A 26,085-nucleotide genomic window follows, 5' to 3' on the forward strand; every position below is an offset into this window, starting at 1 on the left:
TGCAGAAATGCGAGGGGTGTACTCACTTTTGTGATACACTTTATGTATATATACAGTATTTTGGCACCTTATGTTACGCTTGGCACCTTATGTTAAACAATCAAGAATATTATATAAATTATATATATATATATATATATATATATATATATATATATATATATATATATATATATATATATATATATATATATATATATATATATATATATATATATATATTATATAAATAAGAAGAGTGGCTAAGGAACACTGACATTAGTTCTCCTGCTAAAGCTGGACTGGTTTACCTGTGTGAAAATCAAAAGAAAAATCCAATACTACCAAGAAAAGAAGGACTATTCGGAATCCAAATGGAAAAAAAAAATTCAAACGAGAAGGCAATTGACTCAAACTATCATTGAGATTTAACAGTCAATCATACAAAACAGAAACATAATAGCTCAAAACTATTTGATCAAAATAGTTGACAATTCATTTTATTATCGGTTAGATGCCTATTGAATGATTAAATGTTAAATCAATATATAATTTATACTGTATAATTGAAATATAAAATATTATTCACTCTACCATCGGGTTTATTTTTCATTTCATCATGAAGAGACATTTGTTTCTGTGCTCTGACTTAAGTCACCTGCCAGCAGATAGAGATCCTTCTGCTTTGACTGATGAAAGGGCTAACTGAGGTTTACAAAAATTGAACCCCTCATGACAGGAGAAATATTGTATCTACAGCTCAAAATCATGTACTGGAATGAAACTCAGATATCTGTCTCTGTGTCTCTTCTCAGCTGAGTTAAACTCTCTACGCTATGGGAGTGTCAGCGCAGGCCAATGAAGAGCAGGGCTCCCACGGTCACACGTTGCCTCTGGAGATAAGTCATGGATCTTTTACAAACACACACTGATATCCCACCCACAAAACATGATTAACACGCCAATTAGACCAGGGAGCTGCAGGCCCAAAGGCCTTCTTTTTTAGTGACATAAATAGAACTCATGCATGTATTTACAGTACATGCAAACACATTCCACAAATGTATGCATAAAAGCCCACCATGCATAGGCATGAATGCATAAACATACAGATACCATGGTATGATCAAATGATTCTACAGCACATTCCAATACCCACCTCTATCCACCCACACACCTCACACATTTAGTGCATACTCGACAATAAAGAAAACTTGCCTATCATTAGCTACAAAATATGCCTGAGACTCAAGCAATAGTAGAAAACCAAAGCTACAAAAAATTATATCAATAGCCATACTGTAGATATATTGTAAACGTGTAGTGCTACATACAGTACTGTATGTTCATACCTCATCACACTGACCTATAAAATAAACAACTGCTGAGGCATGCACATTACAGCCTTTTTCAACACTGCATTGTGTAAGGAAACGTTATGTACAAGCGCCCCGTCAACTTGTTTTCTATGGACATAATTTTACAAGCATTTTCCAGTTTGTGTCATATGTAATGTGGTATGTTAAAGATGAATGGAACTTATATAATTCCGTTGAGATGATAGTGATCGGATGAAAATGATCAGTGGACAATCGATCGGATCATCTCCAGTTTGTAGATTTAACATAAAACACCTGAAAATTTAATCCACTAGTATGAATGTAACTGTGCTTCAGCGTGTTGATTTTTTTTCAGTCTTGAAAATCCATGTTTAAATATTTTAACAAAAAGGGGTTTGGCATGGCATAAGAATAAGGGTGTAACGGTACATGTATTTGTATTGAACTGTTTCGGTACGTGGTCCTCGGTTCGGTACGGGGGCGTACCGAACGAGTTTCTGACGTAATGTAAAGTGCTGTCAAATTGAGCGCGTTAATGGGCAGCAATTGATTTTTTGAAATAATCACATTAAAATATTTGACGCATTTAACGCAAGCGCGGAATGCCCGCTCATGCTTCCCATAATCCCACTGTTACGTCCCACAGACGGCTGCTAAGGGCGTAACATAAAACGAGCACACAAGTTGCAAGTGGACACAAATTTATTCACACAAGTCGAACTCGCACTGAACAAAATATACAAAATGCGGAAGAAGCAGGCTTCAGCGTAAGCCCAGGCCGAAACAACAAACAAAATGAAACTACACTTGAACCCCACCAGCTAAGTAAACCTTGATCGTAAAAAACGAAAAAACAATACAGCCACTACCCTGGCTTCTACACTAAACAAAACGGGTTGAACGAAAACGGCAGTTTACCTCTACTGCTGCGGTGCTCTTATTTACAGTGGTGAACAAAAACGATCCAATAACGAATGAACACAAAATACCTCACCGAAAAAGCGGGAGTGTAACAAAATAGCGATTAAATGCACAGGTGAATGAATGGCGAGCAAACAGCTGGCGAGGAGGTACGCGGCACGCATGCTGTCAAATGCAAAGTTGTGAACGCTGAGTGTTGACTGTAAAATGACGAGAGGTCAGATGACTTTTGTTAACGCTGCCTTTATTTGGTTAACAAGACTCAGGCACGATACAACACACACGCAGGTATGCAAGCTCAAACAACGGCCTAATAGTATTACCCAGAGCCGTATTACCGTGTATCGGATTAGCTGCCGTAAAGCAAGTGCCGTTAACGCCGCTAATGTAAACAAAGCGCTGCATAATGGATACATGTCAGACAGCGGCTAGTTCGGGTGGCCCGTCAGCGGCGGTGACGTCGTCTGCCCGTCCGGTGTCAATCAGAGTACGCCACGTTGGGAGGGGAGGCAGCCAGCTGGCGGACACGGCGATCAGATGACTGACAGTCTCAAAAAAGATAACAATTAAACGGCCAGGGCCGTCGCACCAGAAGTGCAGTGAGCAACGTGGGTAATGGTTAAATGTTAACATGGAAGATGGCTGGCCCTCTGGGTGGGGAATTCAAATTAAAAAATAATATAGATTGAACAACTCTTCACTTCAGTGTTGCAACTGTTCAATTTTGCACATCAGATATTTGTTTTAAAGAAAAAGTCTTAGCCAAAGTTATTTTTATTTTGTTTTTCAAAATATCTACAATTCAGAATATTGTATTTTCTATTTTTGACCAGAATTCTAGCTTTGTGTAGGCAAATGTTCCTATTGTTGAAAGCACAAAAGTGTGTAATAAACAACTAGCACATTTATATTTTGCATTTTGTTTTCTTACTGTACCGAAAATGAACCGAACTGTGACCTCAAAAGTGAGGTACGTACCGAACCTTGATTTTTGTGTACCGTTACACCCCTATATAAGAATAAAACATTTTTCATTTACCATTGTGTCTTTTATTTAGCTTTACAATTCAAATTATTCACCAATTTTCTACAAGCATCAATCATTACATTAATTCCAATAGCGCTTGTTTCATTCGTTTCTAATAGAAAATATTAAGTTTTTTTTTTTTTTTTTAATTTAATACTGCTCATCTTGGCATAGAGAAGCTGTCTGATACAGGCGCTGAGATGAACCTGTCTGAGCTCATACTGTGGAGCTGCTGTTGCGCCTCTACATACTTGATGCTGAGTGATAGCTGCCTATAGTTCCTCAAGGGCATCGTGAGTTTAATCACCTATAGCCGCAATTACCAACATACATGTCAGACTCATAAAGCACGGAAACAAGATGAGTGTCTCCCTCCTATCTTCCCCTTGGCGCACATCAGCTAAATTCCACTAAAGCCGGAGGAGGAGCAATAGAACTGATGGCATAAGCCTGGAGTGAGAAGCTCTACCTAGAGTAGTGCATTAGAGGGAGAATTGCTTCACATTAATTAGTGCTTTTTATATACTTAAGAGCAATTTTAAAAAGTCATAATGACGTGACAGTTAAGTAATGGTGCCTATTGTGGTTGAGTGAAGAAGTGCATTAATATTATTTTGTTATTTTTTGTTATTTGAAGATCTCTAGGAGCCTTGAAATAGAAGATTCAAAGGGCTATACACCGCTGCATGAGCAATTGCAGTAAAATGCAATATTAACATATCAAATATACAAATCCACAAGCACACTTACACCTAATGTGTGTATGTTCATGTGAGCACACACCCTTAATGATCATATAAAGGCTCATAGTACACAGTAAGACAGGCCTAAGGATGGATTAAGATGCAAGCCTTTATCAGTGAGTTCCCACAATACCCTGTGGAATATATCAGCTTTTTTTTTTTTTTTTCTTTTTTTGGTCCACTCCCCTCTTCCCTTTCCTCCATACCTCCGGGATAGTGCTATGAGAAAAATAGACGTGAAAGAGGAGAATGAGAAATACTTGAACGCATGGCATAATAGCACACTGGCAGGAGGTTAGTTGCTTTCTGTGTTCATGCAGTTTGACACCTAAGCAACAAATTAGATAAAAAATAATAGCTTTTCAAAATTAAACATAAAAGTCCCATTTATTCTACTAGTGAATAACATATGCTGGCAGGGGTCACCCGGTCAAATGGTTGTCATCTGCAGTGATTGGAGATAATCGAAAAGACGAATCACATGGCAAAGAAGATTAACCCAGCTTCACTGACTATGTTGTGATCGTAGTGTTTTAGCATTGGGTTGAGTTATCAATCAGGCATGAGGTCTGCCACAGAACAGTTATGCAAAGTTCTGACAATGCTCAGGGAATAATGCTCAGGAAGTAGGAAGATCTTATTTAAACAAATCAGATAATATTCTAAGTTAAGGCTGTGAAAAACTATCTGGACTTCTACTAAACACATCTTTAAGTAGAAGGGCTCAGAGTTAACCACTTTCCAATTGCCTATGGCAGGTAAAAATCCACCCGATTTAGCAAGCAAATGAAAAAAAATGCATTGCAAGGTTTTTTTTTTGTATGCAATAAAAAGAAATTCGACACTCCCTGAACTCAGCTAAATCATGTGGCGCTCACTATTCTCACATTGAAAATACATTTCCAGGTTTACGCGCAAGAAACCCAGTCAGCTAATGACCCATTGATTTAGACATAGAAATACAATTTGTGCATTTTGGAGTCGGCATGTTGTCGCAAATCTATTTTCTCTTTTCATTTAAAATTACAAACAAACAAACAAACGAAAACACTGCCAAATTAAAATACAAAATATAAATTTCAAAGTAAAGCAAAATGATATAGAGCATATAGCAGTGTCTTTGATAAATTACTGGGTGGCCTTACTGTATAGATTAAGGTATTTAAAGGGATTCCATTCATAAATGGCCACCGTACACCTTTACACTTTGGTGTTTGATAGCATATTTGGGAAAAGCTTCAGGGGGAACCTTTGAACCCCACCATTGACTGGAGGGAAAAGCCAGGTCAAAAGATCACCGGAGCAGTTGATTCATGAGATGGTGACTGCACAAGGCCGTCTCTGTCCTCCACACGCTGACCCCTCAATAAATAAACGTTTGCCAGGGGCGATGAAACTATATGGACGTGAACATCAGAGGAAAACATCATGTTTTCTGTCATCATTGCCACTCACACAGACCTGAGTCTTTGAGTGTCAACAAAGTCTCCCTCATGATTGGCTCCAATTGAGTCATCAGCAGCGCACTGATGTGAGGTAAAAAGCATGTGCTGCCCTGAGTGGGAAAGGTCAATGTCTCTATTGGGCAATGGCAGATGCACGTTGTGTAAACAAGACAGGCTGAACGATAAATCACCATGACCATAATCATCAGCTTAATTGGTTTAGGAGTACACTAGCCAGGACAACTTATAGACAAACATAAGACCGATTCAACTATAGATGTTTTTTGCTGTTGTTGTATTTTTCCCTAAATCAAACACATACAAGGGCATAAAACTTAAGGATATAACCAATGAAGATAAACACACAGATTTTAGGCAAGACAATAGATGGAGAGAGATGTGAGGCATCTGGGATGGTTGATACTTTGACAGATCATTAGTGACCCAAGTGTTTGACTAAGAAATTGCTCTGCAATTCAAAGAGTAATGAGGGAAGGAAACACTCTGTCACATTAAGCAGACCTCACAGAAATGACAACGGGAGTTGGGAAAACATTATGGTGGAGTTCCGAGTCAAGTATTTGGTTAAAAGCTTCCTTGTCATATATGAATGGCAGCTTAAAGTGAATTTAATTACCCATAACTTTGTAAGGCATTTATCTCCTACTGTTAGCAGAAGGCCTGAGTGTTTGACTTCTTGGTGTGTAGCGCAAAAAGACCCGTGATGTGTCTTTTCCACCATGTAGACAACTTATGAAAGTTGAATGTTTTTTATAATGTAAAACCCAACATTGAAAATGACTCAAGCTATTCTAATAACTGTAACTGGAAGTAAGAGAAAATACACACACACAGCCATTACTGAGACTAATGGAAAACAAAAGAAAGTCAATTACAATTATGTATATCAAATTATGTAAATCCGTGCATGCTCTCATCAATGAGAATGATCAGAAATAGCCAAAGCATGGTTGGCGCATGCATCATTCCAAATATGGTATATGTGTAGTTTGATGTGCAGAATTTTGGGAGGATTTGAAAAACGTATCAGTGTCAACTAATGCCCCTTTTAAAAATTAAAAAAGAGAGATCTTACACCCAGCCTGAAGCCACAGCTCCAAAATTAGTGCCTCTTTCAAGGGTATTTTCTATATATATTCCAATTAGAGCAGGGCTACCCCCATTCTCTCGTGCTGAGCCAGACCTTTTCTCATCTTGAGTATGCCAGGATTGGTTTTCTATGTTTAGTGTTTATTATCCGTTTTCCAAATTATATTGCTGTGTTCACAAAAATGAAGAGCTTAATTCATTTTACTTTTGCCAATTGTTGGCCCTAATTGAATTTCACTCAAATGGCAAAGTGTGCTCCAATGCTTTGTGCATCTTGACATCTAACAAATACTTTTTTTGTTTTGTTCATTCATTCATTGAATCATTCATCTTCAGAACGGCTCATAAAGGTCGCGGGGGTGCTGGAGCCTACCCCAGCGAAAAACCCTGAACTGGTTGCGAGCCAGTCGCAGTCAGTATAGAGCCCAAAAAAAAAAAAAAAAAAAAATGCGTACACACTCATACCTACGGACAATTTGGAGTGTTCAATCAGCCTAACATGCATGTGGGATCAGTTTGGGAAAAAGGAGGCAGCCGGAGTGAATCCATACAGTAAAGGCACAGGGAGAATATGCAAACTCCAGACAGGGAGGCCGGAACCAACCAACAATTTCAGAACTGTAGGCGGACCATGTCCCCGTTTTGTTTACTCATTTTTTAAATAAAATTGATTGTATGGTTGATGATCATTGTGTTTGTAAATTGACACATTTTTTGCTAAAACAAAAAGAATGAACATCTGAATCAATATAATACGTCTTGTATTGTATTGTATTAAAAAGGAGTATAAGATTATGGGCAATAAAACGTAAATATACAGTGTTTGGCATCTAATACAACAGCAAGTACTGCAAGTTTTACGAATAATGATGCAACTCCAACAAAGGATAATGTTGCTGAGTCCATAGTTTAATTTTCTGACAAGTTTTTGCTGGTTGGATTGCCTACACTGATAGGAGGGTCTGTGCGTGCGTGTGTGAGTGTGGGCGCCCCTGCGACCGTAATGAGGCTGAACTATGGATAATTAATTAATATTTGGTGGGGTTATTTATTCTGATTAAATTCATAAAAGTAATAATTGAGTGTTTAACAATATAATGCTGTCAGATGATTAAATGGAACTCTGAACACAAGTCACAGGGGATCGTCATATGTCATGTATCGTACTGTATTTTACCTGATGAGTGTTTTTTTGTATTCTTATTGCTTAAGATTTGCATGCACTCTTGTTATCCCAGCATCCCTGTGTTTCGGTCAACCACCCATCGTCAAGACCCTCTTGAAAGACAAACAATAAAATACAAACAAAGAAACAAACGTTAACTTAGTAGTAGCATGGTCAATAAATGTATATTACAAATAGAGTACAGTATGTGTTACTCTAGCAAACATATTGCTTTTTGTAGTGTAAAACCACAAATGTTCATATAAAATGTGCAGTACATATGGAGTTGGACTGTGAATGAATTAAACTGTATGTGGATTCCTGGTAGAATAACACAAGTGGCAATTAATTAATAAATAAGAAGATCAGCTGATATTTTACAACCCATTCAAGGTGGACAAAGTCAAACTTATTCAGATAATGTGAACCGTGTAAGTGATAAGTCTACTGCTTGGGGCGAAAGGCACATAAAAGTTACAAAAGATTGGTAATATTATAATAAATTCTTTACAATTCTATAAAATCAATACATTTTTCCATTAACACATCTATTAACTATCGACTTGAGTCATGTGACTGCGGCAGGTACACAAACAACATGGGGACATAAAGGACAGCAGTCACCCCTGCCTAAGTGGAAACAACACTACATTTTCTACATGAGAATTTGACACTAAATAATATCTTGTCTGCTTCTTTCAGTTCATGTGCTCAACCAACAAGATAAGTTTGAATAATGGAATTGGCAGAGCCTCGGTGACTGCATTGTGACTGCCAACACAAAAGTAACCCGGCTGTTGTATAATCATCTGGCTCATCCACACATGCCCTGCTTGTGTGTTACAATACATGAAGCAGATGGCAGGGAGGTTGTTAAATAATCACAAATATACTGTATGCTTGAGTTACACCCAGTAGTTACTGCACATTTTCCCCCGAACATAGGGAGCCTATCCATATTAAAATGCATAGAAATTAATCAGTAAGCTTTTTCCCCCCCTTTTTTTTTCAAGAAATCTTAACTTTTGGTCACGTCCTAGGTAGGTCTGTCATTTTTATAGTTGATTGACCAAAAGTGCTTAGGATGATGTGGTGTGTCCATGCAACTCCACCATCCCGACTCGTGTCAATTTTATATACTAAAGTAGATGACAGTATTGCACATGTAATGCCATAAATGAATATATTTAATTAATTTGGAATCCAGTTACAGTTAGTATGTTGGTCTGGCCCTTAACAACTGTTCCCTGTTTCCCACATGGCCTTTTTAGAAAATGAATTGCCTCTGTGCTAATCAATACTCACTTTAGGTCTCTGTCAAGCTCAAAATAATCCCAAACACCCATAGGCATTTGATTTTATTGCCTTAACTAGTTTATTTCTCAGAACATTTCTTATTTTAAAATCACATTTTAGCTGCTTCCATAGTTCACAGTGCATTCTTTGATGCAGAGTTTTATTTTGTAGCTAACACTTGTTGCTGAGCTCGAATAACTATGAAAGGAACTAGTCAGTTCATGAAGGGATTCCATTCAGTATATTCACCTGAAAGATTTGAACATTTTCGAGCACTCTCTCCAACTCTTGCATAGAATATGCACAAAGGAATTCCTTACATCCACCATTTCAAGTATTTTAGGAATGACACCCAATTCCTCGCAACAGAGCACAGCAACAGGATATGATTTTGTCATATTGTATTTTCATTCAATGTTTATTCAGGACAATGACAATTCTGCTGTTTGTATTTCAAGTAACATTTTGCTTCTTGCCAGGGCAATAATGGAATTTTGAAGAACAATTCAACATACTGAGGTTTTATTTTGAAAATCAACTGGATAATTTACTTTGTAGCAGCATACAACTGCCGCTCATGCCATGCTACACTGTATTCATGCATTTTGCTTGCAGTGTCCGCCAAAAATAGAACCCTTCACTATCTGAACTGATTTCCAGAGTGGATCTGCAGCGGAGCTGCATAGCAAACGCATTGTTTGGAATGAAGCACTTTTTCTAATACTTCACTATAATGCTTCTGTATTCGATTGCAGCTGTTCCGCATGTGGTGGAATGAAGCACAGGGGTGTCCAAACTTTTTCTCTGAGGGCTGCAAACGAATAATCAAAGTGTGCAAACGCAACCTCAAAATTCCACAAGTGTCCACTTTTAATCATGACTCTGAAATTTAAAGAGTGAACAATTATATGTTATGGTATACTAGGAAAAAGATTCTTTTGAAAAACACCTCTTAAAAAATTATAATCAGTTGAATAATTTTTCAAATCTATCTACATGACATATCAATATATATACTGATCGAGTCACACACAACATTTTGGACCCAAACAACTGGCAAGAATCCTTGGTATTACTCATATCCATCATGGTGGCTAGCATTTAGTGTCAAATTTCATTAATTCCATGTAAAAAGGCCTCTAAACTGTTTTATATACACAATATTGAGAAAAAGGCACTTGAATCTGTTGTTATCAGTACAATACTACATGGAAATAAGAGTAAAGAGAATGGAACTACTTGAACTCTTAGAAGGAGATAAGACAATTCAAAGCATCAGTTTTAACATTGACTTTGCCCCGTTTCACAGTCATCCCTTATTGTATAACCCCCTCTTTTCACCATCACTCATTGTATCCCTAACCTCATTTTGAAGTCATGCCACCATTGGTGTACAACGACATGAGTCAATTAGCTCAATGTCAATGACTGTAATGGAGTTATAGCGCGATGGCCTTCTGGTGCCTGTGCAGCTTTTCACCCAGCCTTTACACCATCACATATTCCCATTGACTTATCTTTTACTCAAAAGGTCAACTCCCTGCAACACTTCCCATATCAATGGTATTCTTGCAATTCATCAAGTTTGACCAGCTTAATAAATCGTTGCATTTTATAGCAAGACTTCACCAATTCATATGAACTAGCATTAACCAATTTTATGAGTTACACATAGAAAAAAGGAACATTCCACATTACCTGTGATAAACTATACATCGTAATAGGGTATTCAATATTTTTTTACTTGTTATCTAATGAGTGTGTGTGTGTGTGTTTGCTTGAGGTGCTAACTAATTTTACATTTATTATAATTCCTTGATGGAGCTAATGTTTAAAAGATACTAAAATGAAGTCACGTTTTTCTGTAAATCTCCATTAGGTTTGCTGTTTTGGGAAACAGAAGCCCTAACTTCATTTCCCACCACAGCCCAAATCTCCTACACAGAGTAACAACAAGATATTTCCATTAGCCACTATGTTACCAACACTCCACTGTATTCCACTATGCACCTCCACTAGCAGCTCTCTGTGGAGAAACCAAGTGGGGGATGCAAACACTTCCCTCACTTCCATGGCACGTGCTGGCCTGCATTAACACACCCGGCTGGGCCTGTTGCTGTGCAGCACAAACATGTGACACAGGAAGGTCGGTGCTCTGTCGCCTGGCCTCCTGGCAACAAGATCTCGCACACGCAATTTTAAGATCACTCTATTCAACCTTGAATACCAAAACCTATCGCTTGTCCTTTTGTGGGAGCACAGAGGTGAAGTCTCTCGAAGCTTGGATGGCTGGTCCAACGCTTCTGACTTCCTGTTGAGAACATCTTCTGTGACATTATGATCAACCACTTTCTTGTGCTTCATCACCCTGCCCCTGCTGCCGAGCCAGCTATAATGCCAAGCATGTCATATCACTTTAGTGTCAAAATACAGACGGATAACCCCCACTTCTGTCGCTCCAACATGACTGAATGTCCCTGGTTTCTCGTCCTCTGAGACAGAACGATGCATAGGGTCCGGTGATCTGTAACTCCTGCTACCTGATAGATCGACATTGATGAAGACAGGGGCGATGGACCATATTGAGTCAGGCAACAGTTAAAGCCTTGATGGAAGCCATAGGCTGCTTAGCCCTAGAAAGGCACAACAGCCTGCCCATACACAAATTCCGTTGTGCTTGTTCTATTCAGGATTGCAGTCACTCATGAGTACAACGTACCAGCGTGACTGTCATCTCGGTGAACCTTTACATTATAAATATCCAGCTCAAATCAATAACCATTGCTTGAACACAGCCCAAGGAAAGCAGGTACATTAAAACAGACCTTAAAACACTTCCAGCCTCACTGTACGTAGTGTCTTTTTGTAAAAAGCGACAACTGTGGTAGTACCATTTAGAATTATGGCCAAAATGTTGGTTTTGGAGGACCATAATAAATTTGCCACTATGCTATTGGAGGACTTCAACTGTATTTTTGCAAGGTTTAAAAAAAAAAAAAAAAAAAACAAGTTTAAGCCTTTTGGCCATAATTCTAAATACAGTATACACTGCTGGCCAAAAGTATTGACACACCTGCAGTTCTGTCAGATTATTCTCAATTTCTCCCAGAAAATCCTCCTCACCTAGAAGTCCCTCCATAACCTGGCCCCTTCCTACCTCACTGACCCTCTACAACAGCACTGTCCCTCCCGCCGCCTACGTTCTGCCGATTCCAATCTTCTCACACCCATCACTCGCACTAAGCTCCGAACCTTGGGGGACCGAGCCTTCGCCGCTGCTGCTCCCTCACTCTGGAACTCACTCCCAAAACCCATCAGGAACTCGGACTTATTACAAAACTTCAAATCACTCCTAAAAACCCACCTGTTCAAACTAGCTTTTCCCACTTTTTAATTCTGTTTATGTCTTATGTTATGTAAAGCGTCTTTGAGTGTCCAAAAAAGCGCTATACAAGTTTGATGTATTATTATTATTATTATAGAAAATGATTGCAATTACAAATGCTTTGGTAGTAATATCTTCATTTATTTTTTGCCTGCAATGAAAAAACACAAAAGAGAATGGAAAAAAAACTAAATCATTATCATTTCACACAAAACTCCAAAAATGAGCCAGACAAAAGTATTGGCACCCTCAACCAAATACTTAGTAGCACAAAGACAAATAAATGCGAACAACCGCTTCCGGTATCCATCAATTAGTTTCTTACAATGCTGTGCTGGAATTTTAGACCATTCTTCTTTGGCAAACTGCTACAGGTCTCTGAGATTTGTAGGGTGCATTCTCTAACCTGCCATTTTCAGATCTCTCCACAGGTGTTCTATGGGATTCAGGTCTGGACTCATTGCTGGCCACTTTATAATTCTCAAGTGCTTTCTCTCAAACAATTTTCTGGTGCTTTTTGAAGTGTGTTTTGGGTCATTGTCCTGCTAGAAGACCCATGACCTCTGAGGAAGACCCAGCTTTCTCACACTGGGCCCTACATTATGCTGCAAAATGTATTGGTAGTTTTCACTCTTCATAATGCAATGCACACAGTCAAGCAGTCCAGTGCCAGATGGAGCAAAGCAACCCCAAAACATCAGGGAACCTCCGCCATGTTTGAGTGTTGGGACCGTGTTCTTTTCTTTGAGGGCCTCCTTTTATTTCCTGTAAGTCTTTGCTGATGCTTTTTCTCAAAAAGCTCTACTTTTGTCTTATCTCACCAGAAAACATTCTTCCAAAATGTTTTTTGGCTTTCTCAGGTACGTTTTGGCAAACTCCAGCCTGGCTTTTTTATGTCTCTGGGTCAGAAGTGGGGTCTTCCCGGGTATCCTACTAAAGAGTCCCTTTTCATTCAGACGCTGACGGATAGTACGGGTTGACACTGTTGTACCCTCGGTTGTTTGGATGTTACCCAAGGTTCTTTATCCATCATCCGCACAATCTTTCGTTGAAATCTCTCGTCAATTTTTCTTTTCCGCCCACATCTATGGAGGTTAGCCACAGTGCCATGGGCTTTACACTTTTTGATGACACTGCGCACGGTAGACACAGGAACATTCAGGTCTTTAGAGATGGACTAGTAACCTCGAGATTGCCCATGCTTCCTCACAATTTTGCTTCTCAAGTCCTCAGACAGTTCTTTGGTCTTCTTTCTTTTCTCCATGCTCAATGTGGTACACACAAGGACACAGGGCAGAGGTTGAGTCAACTTTAATCCATTTTAACTGGCTGCAAGTGTGATTAAGTTACTGCCACAACCTGTTATGTGCCACAGGTAAGTAACAGGTGCTGTTAATTACACAAATTAGAGAAGCATCACAGGATTTTTCAAAGGGTGCCAATACTTTTATCCAGCCCAGTTTTGTGTAAAATGATAATGACTTAATGTTTTTAATATTGCATTTGGTGTTTTTTCATTGCAAGCAAAATAAATGAAGATAATACTACCTAAGCATTTGTAATTGCAATCATTTTCTGGGAGAAATTAAGGATTATCTGACGGAATTGCAGGGGTGTAGTGTATATTTGGCACAAACAAACACTGCTCATCACTCCCTCTAAAACAGTACAGCCTCAATGAGGCTTGGTGGGCACAGCACCATGCTTTGGGTGGACAGATGTGTGTTTAGACTTGACTTTATCCACTGTAAGGCATAAAGTGCACACAAACCAACCAAACACTTCTTTTCCAACAGGGACAGGCCTATGCTGTTTTTTCATAGACAAATCTTTCAGTGTTTATCTGTGGTTGGAGGAGGCCACTGCCTTTTAACACTTAGTCAGCTTTTCGGATATAAACATGGCACTTGGGTTCAAGTTTAAGCGGTCATCAAAGCAAAGTGGAAACACAGCATGTGATTTTATCATTATTCTATTAACAGTCAATGACAGTGAAATCATCCAGACATGGGCAACATTTTCACCTAATTAGCTAATATATTTCAGGGCCATATCACACTTCACAGTGATTAGCATATTGTTCTGTGTTAAGCAACATGGGGCTTGAAGAATAGGAACTTGCTTATTCATTTTTAATTTATGTGAATAAAAAATGCAGTTTCTTTTCCACCCTTTTTAGACGTAAGTGTCAACTGCTGCACGTTAAAAATCTCTAGAGGGGTCAAGTTCAACTCAATGAGTGTGAATCTGTTTCAAGAAATTCATTCATTTGCATAAATTGCCTCTGCGAGAATATACTGTATGACATGTGAGCTACTTCTAAATAAATATAAGGGTCAATCACCAAAGTGACAGTTTAATGGTGGAAATGATGCAGATAGTATATCAAAAGTACCTCATATTTTTTCCCCCATTAATTAAATGTTAATTAATCCAAATACTTCCTTTATAAATGTCATCTGTATTCAAATATTTGTAATCGCCACTGATAATTTCAGATGTGTTCAAATTTCAAACAGTATATATTAGGCAGATAAGATATCTATAACTGCATGATAGCAGAGAGATAGCATACGCTCCTGTCCGTCCCTTGTGTCCACAGCAGTCTACTGCCCTCGCCCTGCTCTGGATTTGAGCTGCAACAATGAGATAGCATTTCACTGTGATGGTGCTGCAAGGGGATTATAGGCTCAGGGAGTTATCAAAGGATTAGTCACTATGATTTCTAGTGACCCACAGTGGATGACTGCCATCACTCTCTGCAAGGAGGGAGACCTTCACCTCTGCAGATGCACCCAAGCTGTAGTAAAGGGTCAGCTGGCCACTAAGACCCTATGTAACAAGGGAAAATCTCACTGGCAAACAAGATTGACAAAGATTACGGGGATTCCATCACTCTACCTTGGACAGAATAGGGAAGGAAGCACAACTGCAAAGATATTTGATTGGTTAGATAACTGTGGTGGCATCTTGTTAACTTTAAATTTTAAATTAAACATGGCAATTTAAATAAATAAATAAATATGTTGCCTAGCATTCCAGCAAAATGTTACTGGCCAACCACAAAAAGGCAAGTGACAAACAAGTATTGGCCCAAACATTGCAATTATTTTTTTTTTTAAATGACGTATTTGTTTCCTTTTTATTAAATGTAATTTTGAATGGTAAGAAAATCAATGATAAATAATCCAAATTTGAAAAAAGGGACAATTAGGACATGAATCAAGGCATTGTGAGCATTATACTAGTTTTAATAAAAGACATGTTTGCCTGTATATGCAAAAGCAGCAACGTGAATGGAAATGGGGAAGAAACCAAAACCATAACATTTCTCAATATCTGCTGACAGTGTTGTGCATGAAAGCGTTCAATGAACGATAGTTCATTGAACACTTTCATATTTTGGGCAAACGTGAACTAAACGCATAATGTTTTTGTTTCATAAATGTTCATGTGAATGCTCTCATTCTAGCGATTGTGAGCAGCGTTCATAACTTCGTTCATTGTCAAGTACTAGTGTTGTGCAGCATTGAACAAACTCGACTACAGAGGTGTTTCTGATGTCAACACTTTTTTTTTCATTCACCGTAACTCTCGCGCACATCTCAATAGATATCATATAACAGAACAGTGATATACCCCATTGGATCCCGGGTGAACCCAGGGTGATCACGGGACACGTAGTCAGTATATATATAAAAGCTCAGAGTTAGAGCCTTTCCGACAAAACTGCAGATAAAACCATAGGCTAAAAACACACACACACACACAAAAAAAACCTTAATAGCGGAAAACTATTCAACCTGGCAACTCAAGTTGCTTGAGGCTGTCACAGCTATGTTGTTCTAGCAAATATGGCAGCTTTTCCCCACGAAGCTTTTATGGCGCCAAATAACCATCCTTTTACATTCAGTTGTCTCTAAATATTATCCACCGATGGTAAATAACTAAGTGACATCATAAACATTTTCTGCAACAAGTATATGGCGTAAATAAATGCATAACGGCACGGGGAAGACGCAGTGAGAAAGCGGTGTGCAGTTGAGTACAGCCAAATGGCAGGATTTGAAGATAACTTTCCTTCGTGTGCCTCCATGATCAAACGTAAGTACATATTCCTTTATAGAAGGTTCTTGGTGTTTACTTTGGAATCGCTGCATTCGTGGATGTTTGTAATGTTACGCGCATGTGCAGAACCCCAAACTTGCAATTTCTGATAGGTTACAAAATCTGACAGAACACTGGCCCAGTCCCAACATTTAAGTATCGACGTGGATTTGGAATTGAATGTGAAGATGAATCTGACACAGTTTCAGTGTTTAAGTGGATAAAATAATTGCTGTCTGTTGGTTCTATATTGACTCTGTAAATAATTATTGGAGAAGAAAGAACTATGAAGGTTCTTTTTTTTTAATTTTTTTAACTATGAAGTTTAGTTTAAAATTTTGAATTATGAACGATGAACTGAACAGTTGTGAACTGCAATTTGAACTAGTTCATGTAGAAAATGAACTTTCCCAATACTGCTTATTCAAAATATAAAATTACACTTTCCTGTTGTTGTGCCAGTGATGACGCTCCGCCCTCTGGTATGAGGTAGGCTCCCAATCATTAAAAAGTATGAGATATGGTGGTTGGACATTTCGCATCAAAACAGTTTGCACTGCATGCCGATAATTGGGGCTCGAGCCCATAATCTCCAGCCAAGCATTCTCCAGCCCCTTTGGCTTATGACCTGGCAGGAAGTGACCAGGGAGCAATGACTCAGGCCAACCAATTAGGGAGCGCAAGCTGCATGGAGCACATTGAGGCTAACGAGGCCCCTCTCAGTGACCCTCATCACCTCAGTAGGACCCTGCAATGGGAAATATGAGGAGATGGGAGCCACTAACCTCATGCAATCTTTCCCCCAAGCTTTCCTTCAATCCCCTCCTCCTCCAACCCCTGGTCTCAAATCTTGCTGTATGAACACAAAGTTTACAAACACATGCTGCCTACTTAAAACGGCCCTCCACCTGTATGCTACGAGTGCATTGATGCTAATGTGGAAAAACCATAAGCATGGCTTTACAAAGCTTGGTTATACAACACTGAAGGTGTGAGATCCCAATTAAGTGAGATGCTTTGAGAAAAACAGTGCATCAAAAAGCTGCAAAAATTTATCGTTGTGCAAATTTATTACTTACACGAAAACAAGTAATAAATCCAAATGCAAATGATTGGTAATGAAAATGTGAGAAACAGGAGGACAGTCAAATTGTGTTGGTAAATGTCTGTGGACAGTCCAAAACCAAGGTTAATGAAAGCAAAAAAATAGATAAATAAAAAGGAGGCAGTAATAATCTTGTACACCCAACACCCCCTCCCTCACTTTTCTCTCCAGGCAGAATTGATTCTGTCAGTTGGACCCTCCAAACAGGGACCATATGTGAATTCAACCCTGGCAATCATACTGCATTGTGGAGCAGGCGGCTGAGTTCATCAGGAAAAAATTAGCCTGCCGCTCTGCAGGCCTCTTTCCTATTGGCCAGTCATGCGGCCCGCTCTGTTTGAGGGCACCCCAGACATTCCTGCGGATAATCTTTTCCATTCCTCCACTCAGCTCGATGAGGACAGACCAAATCAGAGTACAAGGCCTTCATTGTGAGCACTTTTAAGAAGCCCTGTTTTTATTGTCGTCTTTTTTTACGTCATCCCTCTCGCTCACCGTATTCAACACAATTGCAAAAAAACTGACTCATTTTTCTTGCGGAAAAAAGACAATGGATTATCACTACTTTTTTCAAATGATTCTGCATAGAGTAAAATCCAAAAATGTCTTGTTTCCCACGGTTACTTTCCAGTGAGTTTGTTATTACAAAGCCGAAATAATGTAAAACCTCTGAAACCAGAGCTTAGCCACATCAGTGTACAGCGTGGAGTTCAACATATCACTGCTGAAACCGGCTCCTGGGGCGAGGCATGCAAGCCTTCCCAGAAACCTTCTGCTAGGTCACCACCACATGCCTCTCACAGCAGCTTGTCATTGTGGTTGAAATTGGGGGACTGAAATGTTGAGATTGGAGGACAATCACTCAAACTAGGATTTATAGAAACACTTTCCATACTTAGACCCATGATTATTACAGGGTCGATATAGTTTGGACTTCACAGAGGTTATCCACCTCCAGTTCCTTTACTTCACTTTCTGAGTTTCTCTACAAGAGCCCTCCATTTTTCGATAAGCATTTTGCACACCAAATATCATGCTTCAACATCACCTTTTAAAACGATTACATTAAAAAATGGTAAAGGAATATTTTTTCCGACTTCTGAGTTTGTCTTTTCAGTGTATGCCCTGGAACAGACTACTGAAAAAAAATACTCGCTCACATGGCACTTACTGCCTGCCATAAAACCCTGCAACTCAGACAACATAGAATACATGGCGGCCGTGGCGCAATTAGTAGATAGAGTTGTCCTGGGACCGAAGGGTCAGTGGTTTGATTCCCAGCTACGAATGCCCACTGTTGAAATGCCCTTGGGCAAGGCACTGAACCCAAATTTGCCACCAATGGGTTGGCAGCGCCTTGCATGGCAGCAACACCATTGGTGTGTGTGTGAATGTGTGTGTGAAATGGTAAATGTGTGATAATGTAAAGCGCTTTGAGCATTGTAACAATGTAGATAAATGCGCTATATACTAGTAAGTACTCTCCATTTACCATTTACAATTACAACTTTTCATTCATCTTTTCTTTTAATATTCTTTTGATAATTGTGTCAAATAATTCTGTCTGGGGAGGTGGAGCCATAAAACATGTTGTCAAAGCTACCGAATGAAATTTACCAATGAAGCAAAATACAACAGCATGCCGAGAAAAGTTTTGATTGTAAGGTTTCGTGCTTTAAAAAAGGTCACAAATATGAAGAAAAAAAAAAAAAACACACATACAACGTATAACATGTCATTCAAGGGTGCTCCGAAGAGGACTGTTCAGGACATCCATTCTTCAACAACATCTTGAAGTAATATTTACAAAATTTCAATACTTTAAGCATGCAGACAACCTAATGTTACACATTCATGATAAACGTCACTCCCTACATCAAAACCTAAGGTGCTAAAAGTGAAGGGTTCTCAATGATGTGCCAGGCTACAGTGAATATATCCCCAAAATTAAATATGAATGACTTACTATTGCTTCTAGAGCTGAAACGAATACTCGAGCAACTCGAGTTTAAAAACTGCTCCGAGTAATTTTATTCACCTCGAGGAATCGTTTAATTTTGCCAGCTCTAAGCATCACGTTTTGCCTGGACTACTTTTAATGCGGGACAACGCGCTGACGTGACATGCGTAGAGGAAGAAGCAATTAAAAAAAAAACTTACTGCAGCCGACAGCCGCTACAAACTACGCCAACGTTGCTAAAAACTACACCCGCATGATGCTAGTGTGGTAGCAGGTAGTGTCCGAAGCGTCTCATAGATATCGCATGCATTTAGGACTAGATGCGAAATGACAGACTCGGCCGCGTCTGGGCAGCGTTAGTAAACAACCGCCATCTTTAAGCAGTAGACTTCTCAGCGCTACTGAATATACAGCAACGTTACTGTCACTCGCTCACGTAACGTTAGCCCTTCAGAGGGCTATGTTTCTATTGATTATGACCACTGTCGATGCATGGCTAATGTGTCTTAGATACAGGCTTTATTTAATCTGTAAAAGCACAGCGCTGTAGAGTGATGAGGGTGTAAAATTAAAACATAATAAAGCTAACTGTCAGTTTTAGCTCAGTAGTCATCGGTGAATAAAACACCAAGTAGCACTGGTCCCTAATGTGCTCCAATACAGCAGGTATTATACATTTATTTTTAACACTGCAAAAACTCAAAATCCTATCAGTACTTACAGTTTTGACTAACTTAAAACTTAACTAGAACTTAAACATAGCTTGACACAAATGGAAATTCAAATGAAACGTGGGAAAAACGCGTAGCTTTCAAGTGATGAGTGTTATCAAGCATAATTACATTTTTAGGTAAGAAATATGTTTTTTTTCTCTAAGACCTAGAAGTTTTTTGATTGAAAGCAGCGAATTTTTTTTCTAGTCACATCTGAGATGCAATTGTTGGCTGTTTTCAACAATGTACATCGAAAATAAAGACACTGATTGACTGAAAATGGTTCAATATTAGATTAAATGTATTTTTTTCTCATGTATATTTATAATTGCTCTTTACCTAAAAAAAAATGCTTTATCTGATTACTCGATTAATCAATAGAATTTTCAGTCGATTACTCGATTACTAAAATATTCGATAGCTGCAGCCCTATTTGCTTCATTAAACTTCTCAATTGCTATATTGTTGATTGCGGATTATGTTACACTAAACTGAGTTTTGTTATCGACAAACTTGGTCCTGGCCCGATCTGGATTATGGTTCACAATAGCGAATTTGGTCAATTATGGGTCAAAAAGTCTTCTAGTCCGACCAAGGCCTAAGGTGGCTCAAACAAACCCTCAAGTACAATGAGACTGACACAATATAAAAGGATTTGGACCTCTGTGAATCTAATACACATCCATATGCTTCCAATTGTGCAGGAAACAAAATGTTACCGTAGGAGGTGACAGTGAAAACTGTTGCAACCACGAATACAGTTTAATAGTAAACTAAGAAGGCATAAAGTTCTTGCTCACACTACTCCATTAGAAAAGAACAGATACAGTGCTATGAAAAAGTATCTGAACCTTTTGGATTTTCACACATTTCTGCATAAAATCCCCATCAAATGATATTTGTCAAAATAACACAGATGAAAAAACAGTGTCTGCTTTAGCTAAAACCACCCAAAAATGTATAGGTTTTCATATTTTAATGAGGATAGTATGTAAACAATAAAAGAAGGGGGGAAAATAAGTAAGTAAACCATCACATTTAAGATTTTGTTGCTCCCCCTTTGGCAGCAATAACTTCAACCTGACGCTTCCTGTAGCTGCAGTCTGGCACATCAATCAGGACTAATCTTGGCCCATTCTTTTCTACAAAACTGCTGTAGTTCAGTCAGATTCCTGGGATGTCTGGCATAAATTGCTGTTTTTAGGTCATGCCAGAGCATCGCAATGGGGTTCAAGTCTGGACTCTGACTTGGCCACTCCAGAACATATATTTTGTTCTTCTGAAACAATTCTGAAGTTGATTTACTTATGTGTTTTGGATCATTGTCTTGTTGCAGCATCCATCCTCTTTTTAGCTTAAACTGTCTGACAGACGGCCTCAGGTCTTCCTGTAAAACATTCTGATAAACTTTAAAATTCATTCTCCCATTAAATATTGCAAGTTGTCCAGGCCCTGAGGCAGCAAAACAGCCCCAAATCATGATGCTCCCTCCACCATGCTTCATGGTGGGGTTTAGGTGTTGATGTTGGTGACCTGTTCCATTTTTCCTCCACACATGGCGTTGTGTGTTACTCCCAAACAATTCAACTTTGGTTTCATCAGTCCACAAAATATTTTGCCAAAACTTCTGTGGAGTGTCCAAGTGCCTTTTTGCAAACATTAAACGAGCAACAATATTTTTTTTTAGACAGCAGTGGCTTCCTCCATGGAGTCCTCCCATGAACACCATTCTTGGCCATAGTTTTACATATAGTTGATGTGTGTACAGAGATACTGGACTGTGCCAGTGTTTTCTTTTTTACCTCTCTGAGTATTCTGCACTGAACTCGGTGGACGGCCACTCCTTGGGAGAGAAGCAACAGTGCCAAACTCTTTCCATTTGTAGACAACTCCTCTCACCGTCAATTGATGAACATCCAGCCTTTCAGAGATAGTTTTTTTATACTTTCCCATCTTTATACAAACAACAATCTTTGATTGCAGGTCTTCAGACAGCTCTTTTGACGGAGCCATGATGCACATCAGACAGTGCTTCTCATCAAGACATTTCTTACCAGGTGTGTGTTTTATAGTAGGCAGGGCAGCTTTAAACCACTCATCAGTGGTTGGGCACACACACTTGACTTAAAATGTTTGATGAAAATTGGTTTCTTAGGCAGAGGGTTCACTTACATATTTGTCCCCCTTTTGTCATTGTTTGCATTCTATCCTCATTAAAATATGAAAACCCATAAATCTTTGGGTGGTTTTAGTTAAAGCAGACACTTTATTGTCATCTGTGTGATTTTGACAAAGATCAGATCACATTTGATGGTGATTTTATGCAGAAATATGAGAAAATTCAAAAGGTTCAGATATTTTTTCATACCACTGTATATATATTATGTACTGTATATAAAATACATTTCACTTAACATAGGTATTTGGTACCTCAACTGTGTTCACATTTGCAATTCAGTAGTCCAGATCAAAGTGAAAAAGGATATACTGTGTGCACATTTGGACTAGTTCGCTCAGGGTTCACATTTGCATTTTTTTTTTTCATTTGTACCGAAGTCTCTCAGTGAAAAGTGCAAACAAGTCATGACAAAATACAATGGTTTTCGCAGACCAAATTCTTTCTGCTGGGTTGAATACTTCTTATTGTTGTTATATCTGATGTGTCTTGAAAATATACAGATAATTTGTACGTTGTATATTCTATTGTAAAACCTGAAGCCCACGAACACAATTGCAGCACAAAGATACTTGTGGTGATTTCCCTATGCTCTGCACAGCACATCCATTTTGTTTTGTCTGTTCAGCATTCTCATATGAACTACACTTGGGTTGGAAAGTTAAGCTAGGGTAGCAATGCGTCATGGGTAGCCAAAATAAACACGTTGTAATGATAGAAAAGAGTTTGTTTTTTTCTCCAAAAAGCAGTCATGCATACTAGGATAATGAATAATATAAGTCTACTAAATTGTATTTATTTTACAGAGCTACATTCAAATGTATTTGAACAGTTTTAATGAATGTGTCTAAATGAACATCTGGCTTTTGACTGACATACATAAAAACAAGTCAAAACTTTTGTCACAACACATGCGGCACCTTCAACTGTGTCGGCATTTCTTTTTTTTTTTTTTTTTTTTTTTTTACATTTTCAACAAGATATATTATATCAGGGCACTTTCAGACTTTTCCCACTGACACTACCTACTAAGAGGGAGCAAAGAAAGCCAACGGTTACGAACGGTTACGGGACTGAAAATTGAGCATGCTGTCTGAGCAAGGTAACCGACCAAAAATATTATCATTTGTTGTTTGCCACAAATTCATTGCACCAAAATACAGTATATTTTTTGTGTTTCTACGGAAAATGTTGTAAAAAGTTTAAAATTAAAATGTTGTAGCTGTCAAAAAGTGTTTATATAGTTGATAGTGTTACATCATGAAATATGGTTTAATTTAATCTGTAACAATTTCATATAAATATTGAACCCTGAGCATGACTTGAAAATATTTACATATTATTGTGTGATATTTGTTTTGAAATTAAATTTTTAGCTATTCATATACCAGTATTAGAGTTCATCGTGTCATACTGTTTGTCCTCTTAACAGACCCACTCAGCAGGTCACATGACATTTCATTACACCACAAGCGCACCTTAGGTGGAGAGTGATCAATGTGTCAGCAGTGGCTTAATATTCCTCAGAAACTGAACATCCTCGTTGATTAGATGTAAAACAGACAATTTTGTTTAGAATGAAACTTGAGAGTCAGACCATTGCCAGATTTTGAAAAATTTGGAACAAATCGGATTTAAGAAAACATATGAAGGTGACCTGGATGGAATCTGAAATGTGCCGCTTCCATGCGACTTGGCCCATTCATATCGTCAAGAAAGTGTCCCACTCGGGTCACTTCAGACTGCGATGTGAACAATAGTTTAAAATACATGCTCCATTGATTTCAATATTAAACAATTATGCTGACCCAAAAGTGTCATTTATTCTTTAACCCAACAAATTATATGTATATTATTTGTCAGTTAGTTCACTAAGTGCAATTTCCTCTATTTCATACTAAAAATAAAAAGTACACAAGTAGAACAGGTTTGTGGGGACAGACAACATTACCTGAGGATAGGCGACGCTGATGGAGGGAACACATGCCGCTGAAACAGGAACAAACATCATTTGAGCGGCCTCGCTGCATCGGAGGGGCTAATGAGCACTGGGGCTTCAGGAACCCTGTAATAACATCATAAAAGAGATACTCAGCAACAAACAATTGAGCAAAATTAAGAAATGGAAAATGACTACAAGAAGGACAGCACACCTTGCAGTACCTCACAGTCATTGGTTTAATTTAATTGTTTAATTCTTAGCTCTAATTTGAGTTTTCCTAAAGCTTGTTTTTCTCTGGATCAGTAAATGGCAGTTCAACTGACGTCTCTAAATTGCCCACAAGTGTAACTGGAGTTTGGACATGAACATACAGTAGCTGTGTCCCAACTCAGTTTCTACACCCTTCTCTGCTGCGTCCTACTCCAATGGTGGAGGAAATGCTGGATGCCGTTCAAGGAAGATCCTCCTCGCCAGTGACCTAATGGGACGATCTAGCCTTCAGTGTATTTCCTGATTATATAAAATGAAGTAAACTTTCTTTATACAGAAAAAAAAAACAACAACTTTTCAAGCAACAGCTGAAGTGCAAACATTTTATTAGTAATAAGCTCACCATTACTAACCGATCAAATCTTATCTCGAATTTTAGAGTTATGGTCAATACACTATGGCATTGGATGTTGAAATAAGTAAAAACCCTACAATAAAAACGAATGGGAAATTTGAAAAATTTCATTTACAGTGGTACCTCGACATACGAAGTTAATTCGTTCCAGGACCTTGTTTGTAAGTCCAAAATGGTCGTATGTCGAGCAGGATTTTCCCATAAGAATACATTATAATTCCATTAATTGATTCCACTGCCCAAAAACCTACACTAAATCCTTAATAAATACTGCTGTTACTATTGCAAATATCAAATACAAGAGCAAAACAATAAATTATGAATAAAAATCGGAATAATAAGATTATAATAGCAATAATAATAATAATACCTGTAATAAAGTTGTACAACAACATAACCTGTGCTTTCCCTTTGGGAAAGACCCAGGTAATAATGTAACAAACCGGGTTCTATGCGTAGTGTACCTGAACGCATCGCGTGGCTGACTTGATAGAAACAGCTTTTTTAGTTTCACTTTCTTTACTTGCTGCGGGGAACACTAGGCATGTTGTGTTTCTCAAGTTGATGGAATAAATGATTAGAAACCTGACGAAGCTGGTAATGTTACCATAACTCATATTTTTCTATCATATCTATCTTCATGTCAATTGAAACAGTAAGCATAACCTTTTTATCCCCTTTTTTTTCACCACCTGCACCAACATTGTTAGAACCCATGTTGATTTCTCTCACAAGAAAATCTGCCATGTTTCCGTCTTGCGGTAAAACAACGAAACTGCAGTGCTGTCATAGATTGTCTTATTTAGAGCATGTCAACGGATGTAGAAACAAATGTCGAGTCAAAATCGTATGTCGAGGTACCACTGTATACTGTAAGTCATGTTGCCAGTAAATGCCGCTATTCAAGATGATTTTTTCCAGCTGTGGCAGCAGCACGAAAAACATTCAGTGATATGGCTTTCAGGGTGTTTTTGTAATGGTGTGTCTTCCAAATTCGCCTGAAATCAGCCAACGAAGAGGACTCATTTTGAGTGCGTGAGAGCAGC

At 38.5% G+C, this 26,085-nt stretch overlaps 1 protein-coding gene across 5 annotated transcripts in view; it reads right to left on the reverse strand.

Annotated features, from left to right (window-relative positions):
- rxraa (retinoid X receptor, alpha a) overlaps nt 1-26,085 on the reverse strand; it is a 178,804-nt gene that overhangs the window by 110,845 nt on the left and 41,874 nt on the right. For all 5 annotated transcript variants that reach the window (XM_057818139.1, XM_057818142.1, XM_057818140.1 and 2 more), the window contains exon 2: nt 24,424-24,537. In XM_057818139.1, the coding sequence (XP_057674122.1) occupies nt 24,424-24,537 (114 nt within the window). The remainder of the gene's footprint in view (nt 1-24,423; nt 24,538-26,085) is intronic.

This window comes from Corythoichthys intestinalis, chromosome 17 (genome assembly GCF_030265065.1).
Source record: "Corythoichthys intestinalis isolate RoL2023-P3 chromosome 17, ASM3026506v1, whole genome shotgun sequence".
Lineage (NCBI taxonomy): Eukaryota > Metazoa > Chordata > Actinopteri > Syngnathiformes > Syngnathidae > Corythoichthys > Corythoichthys intestinalis.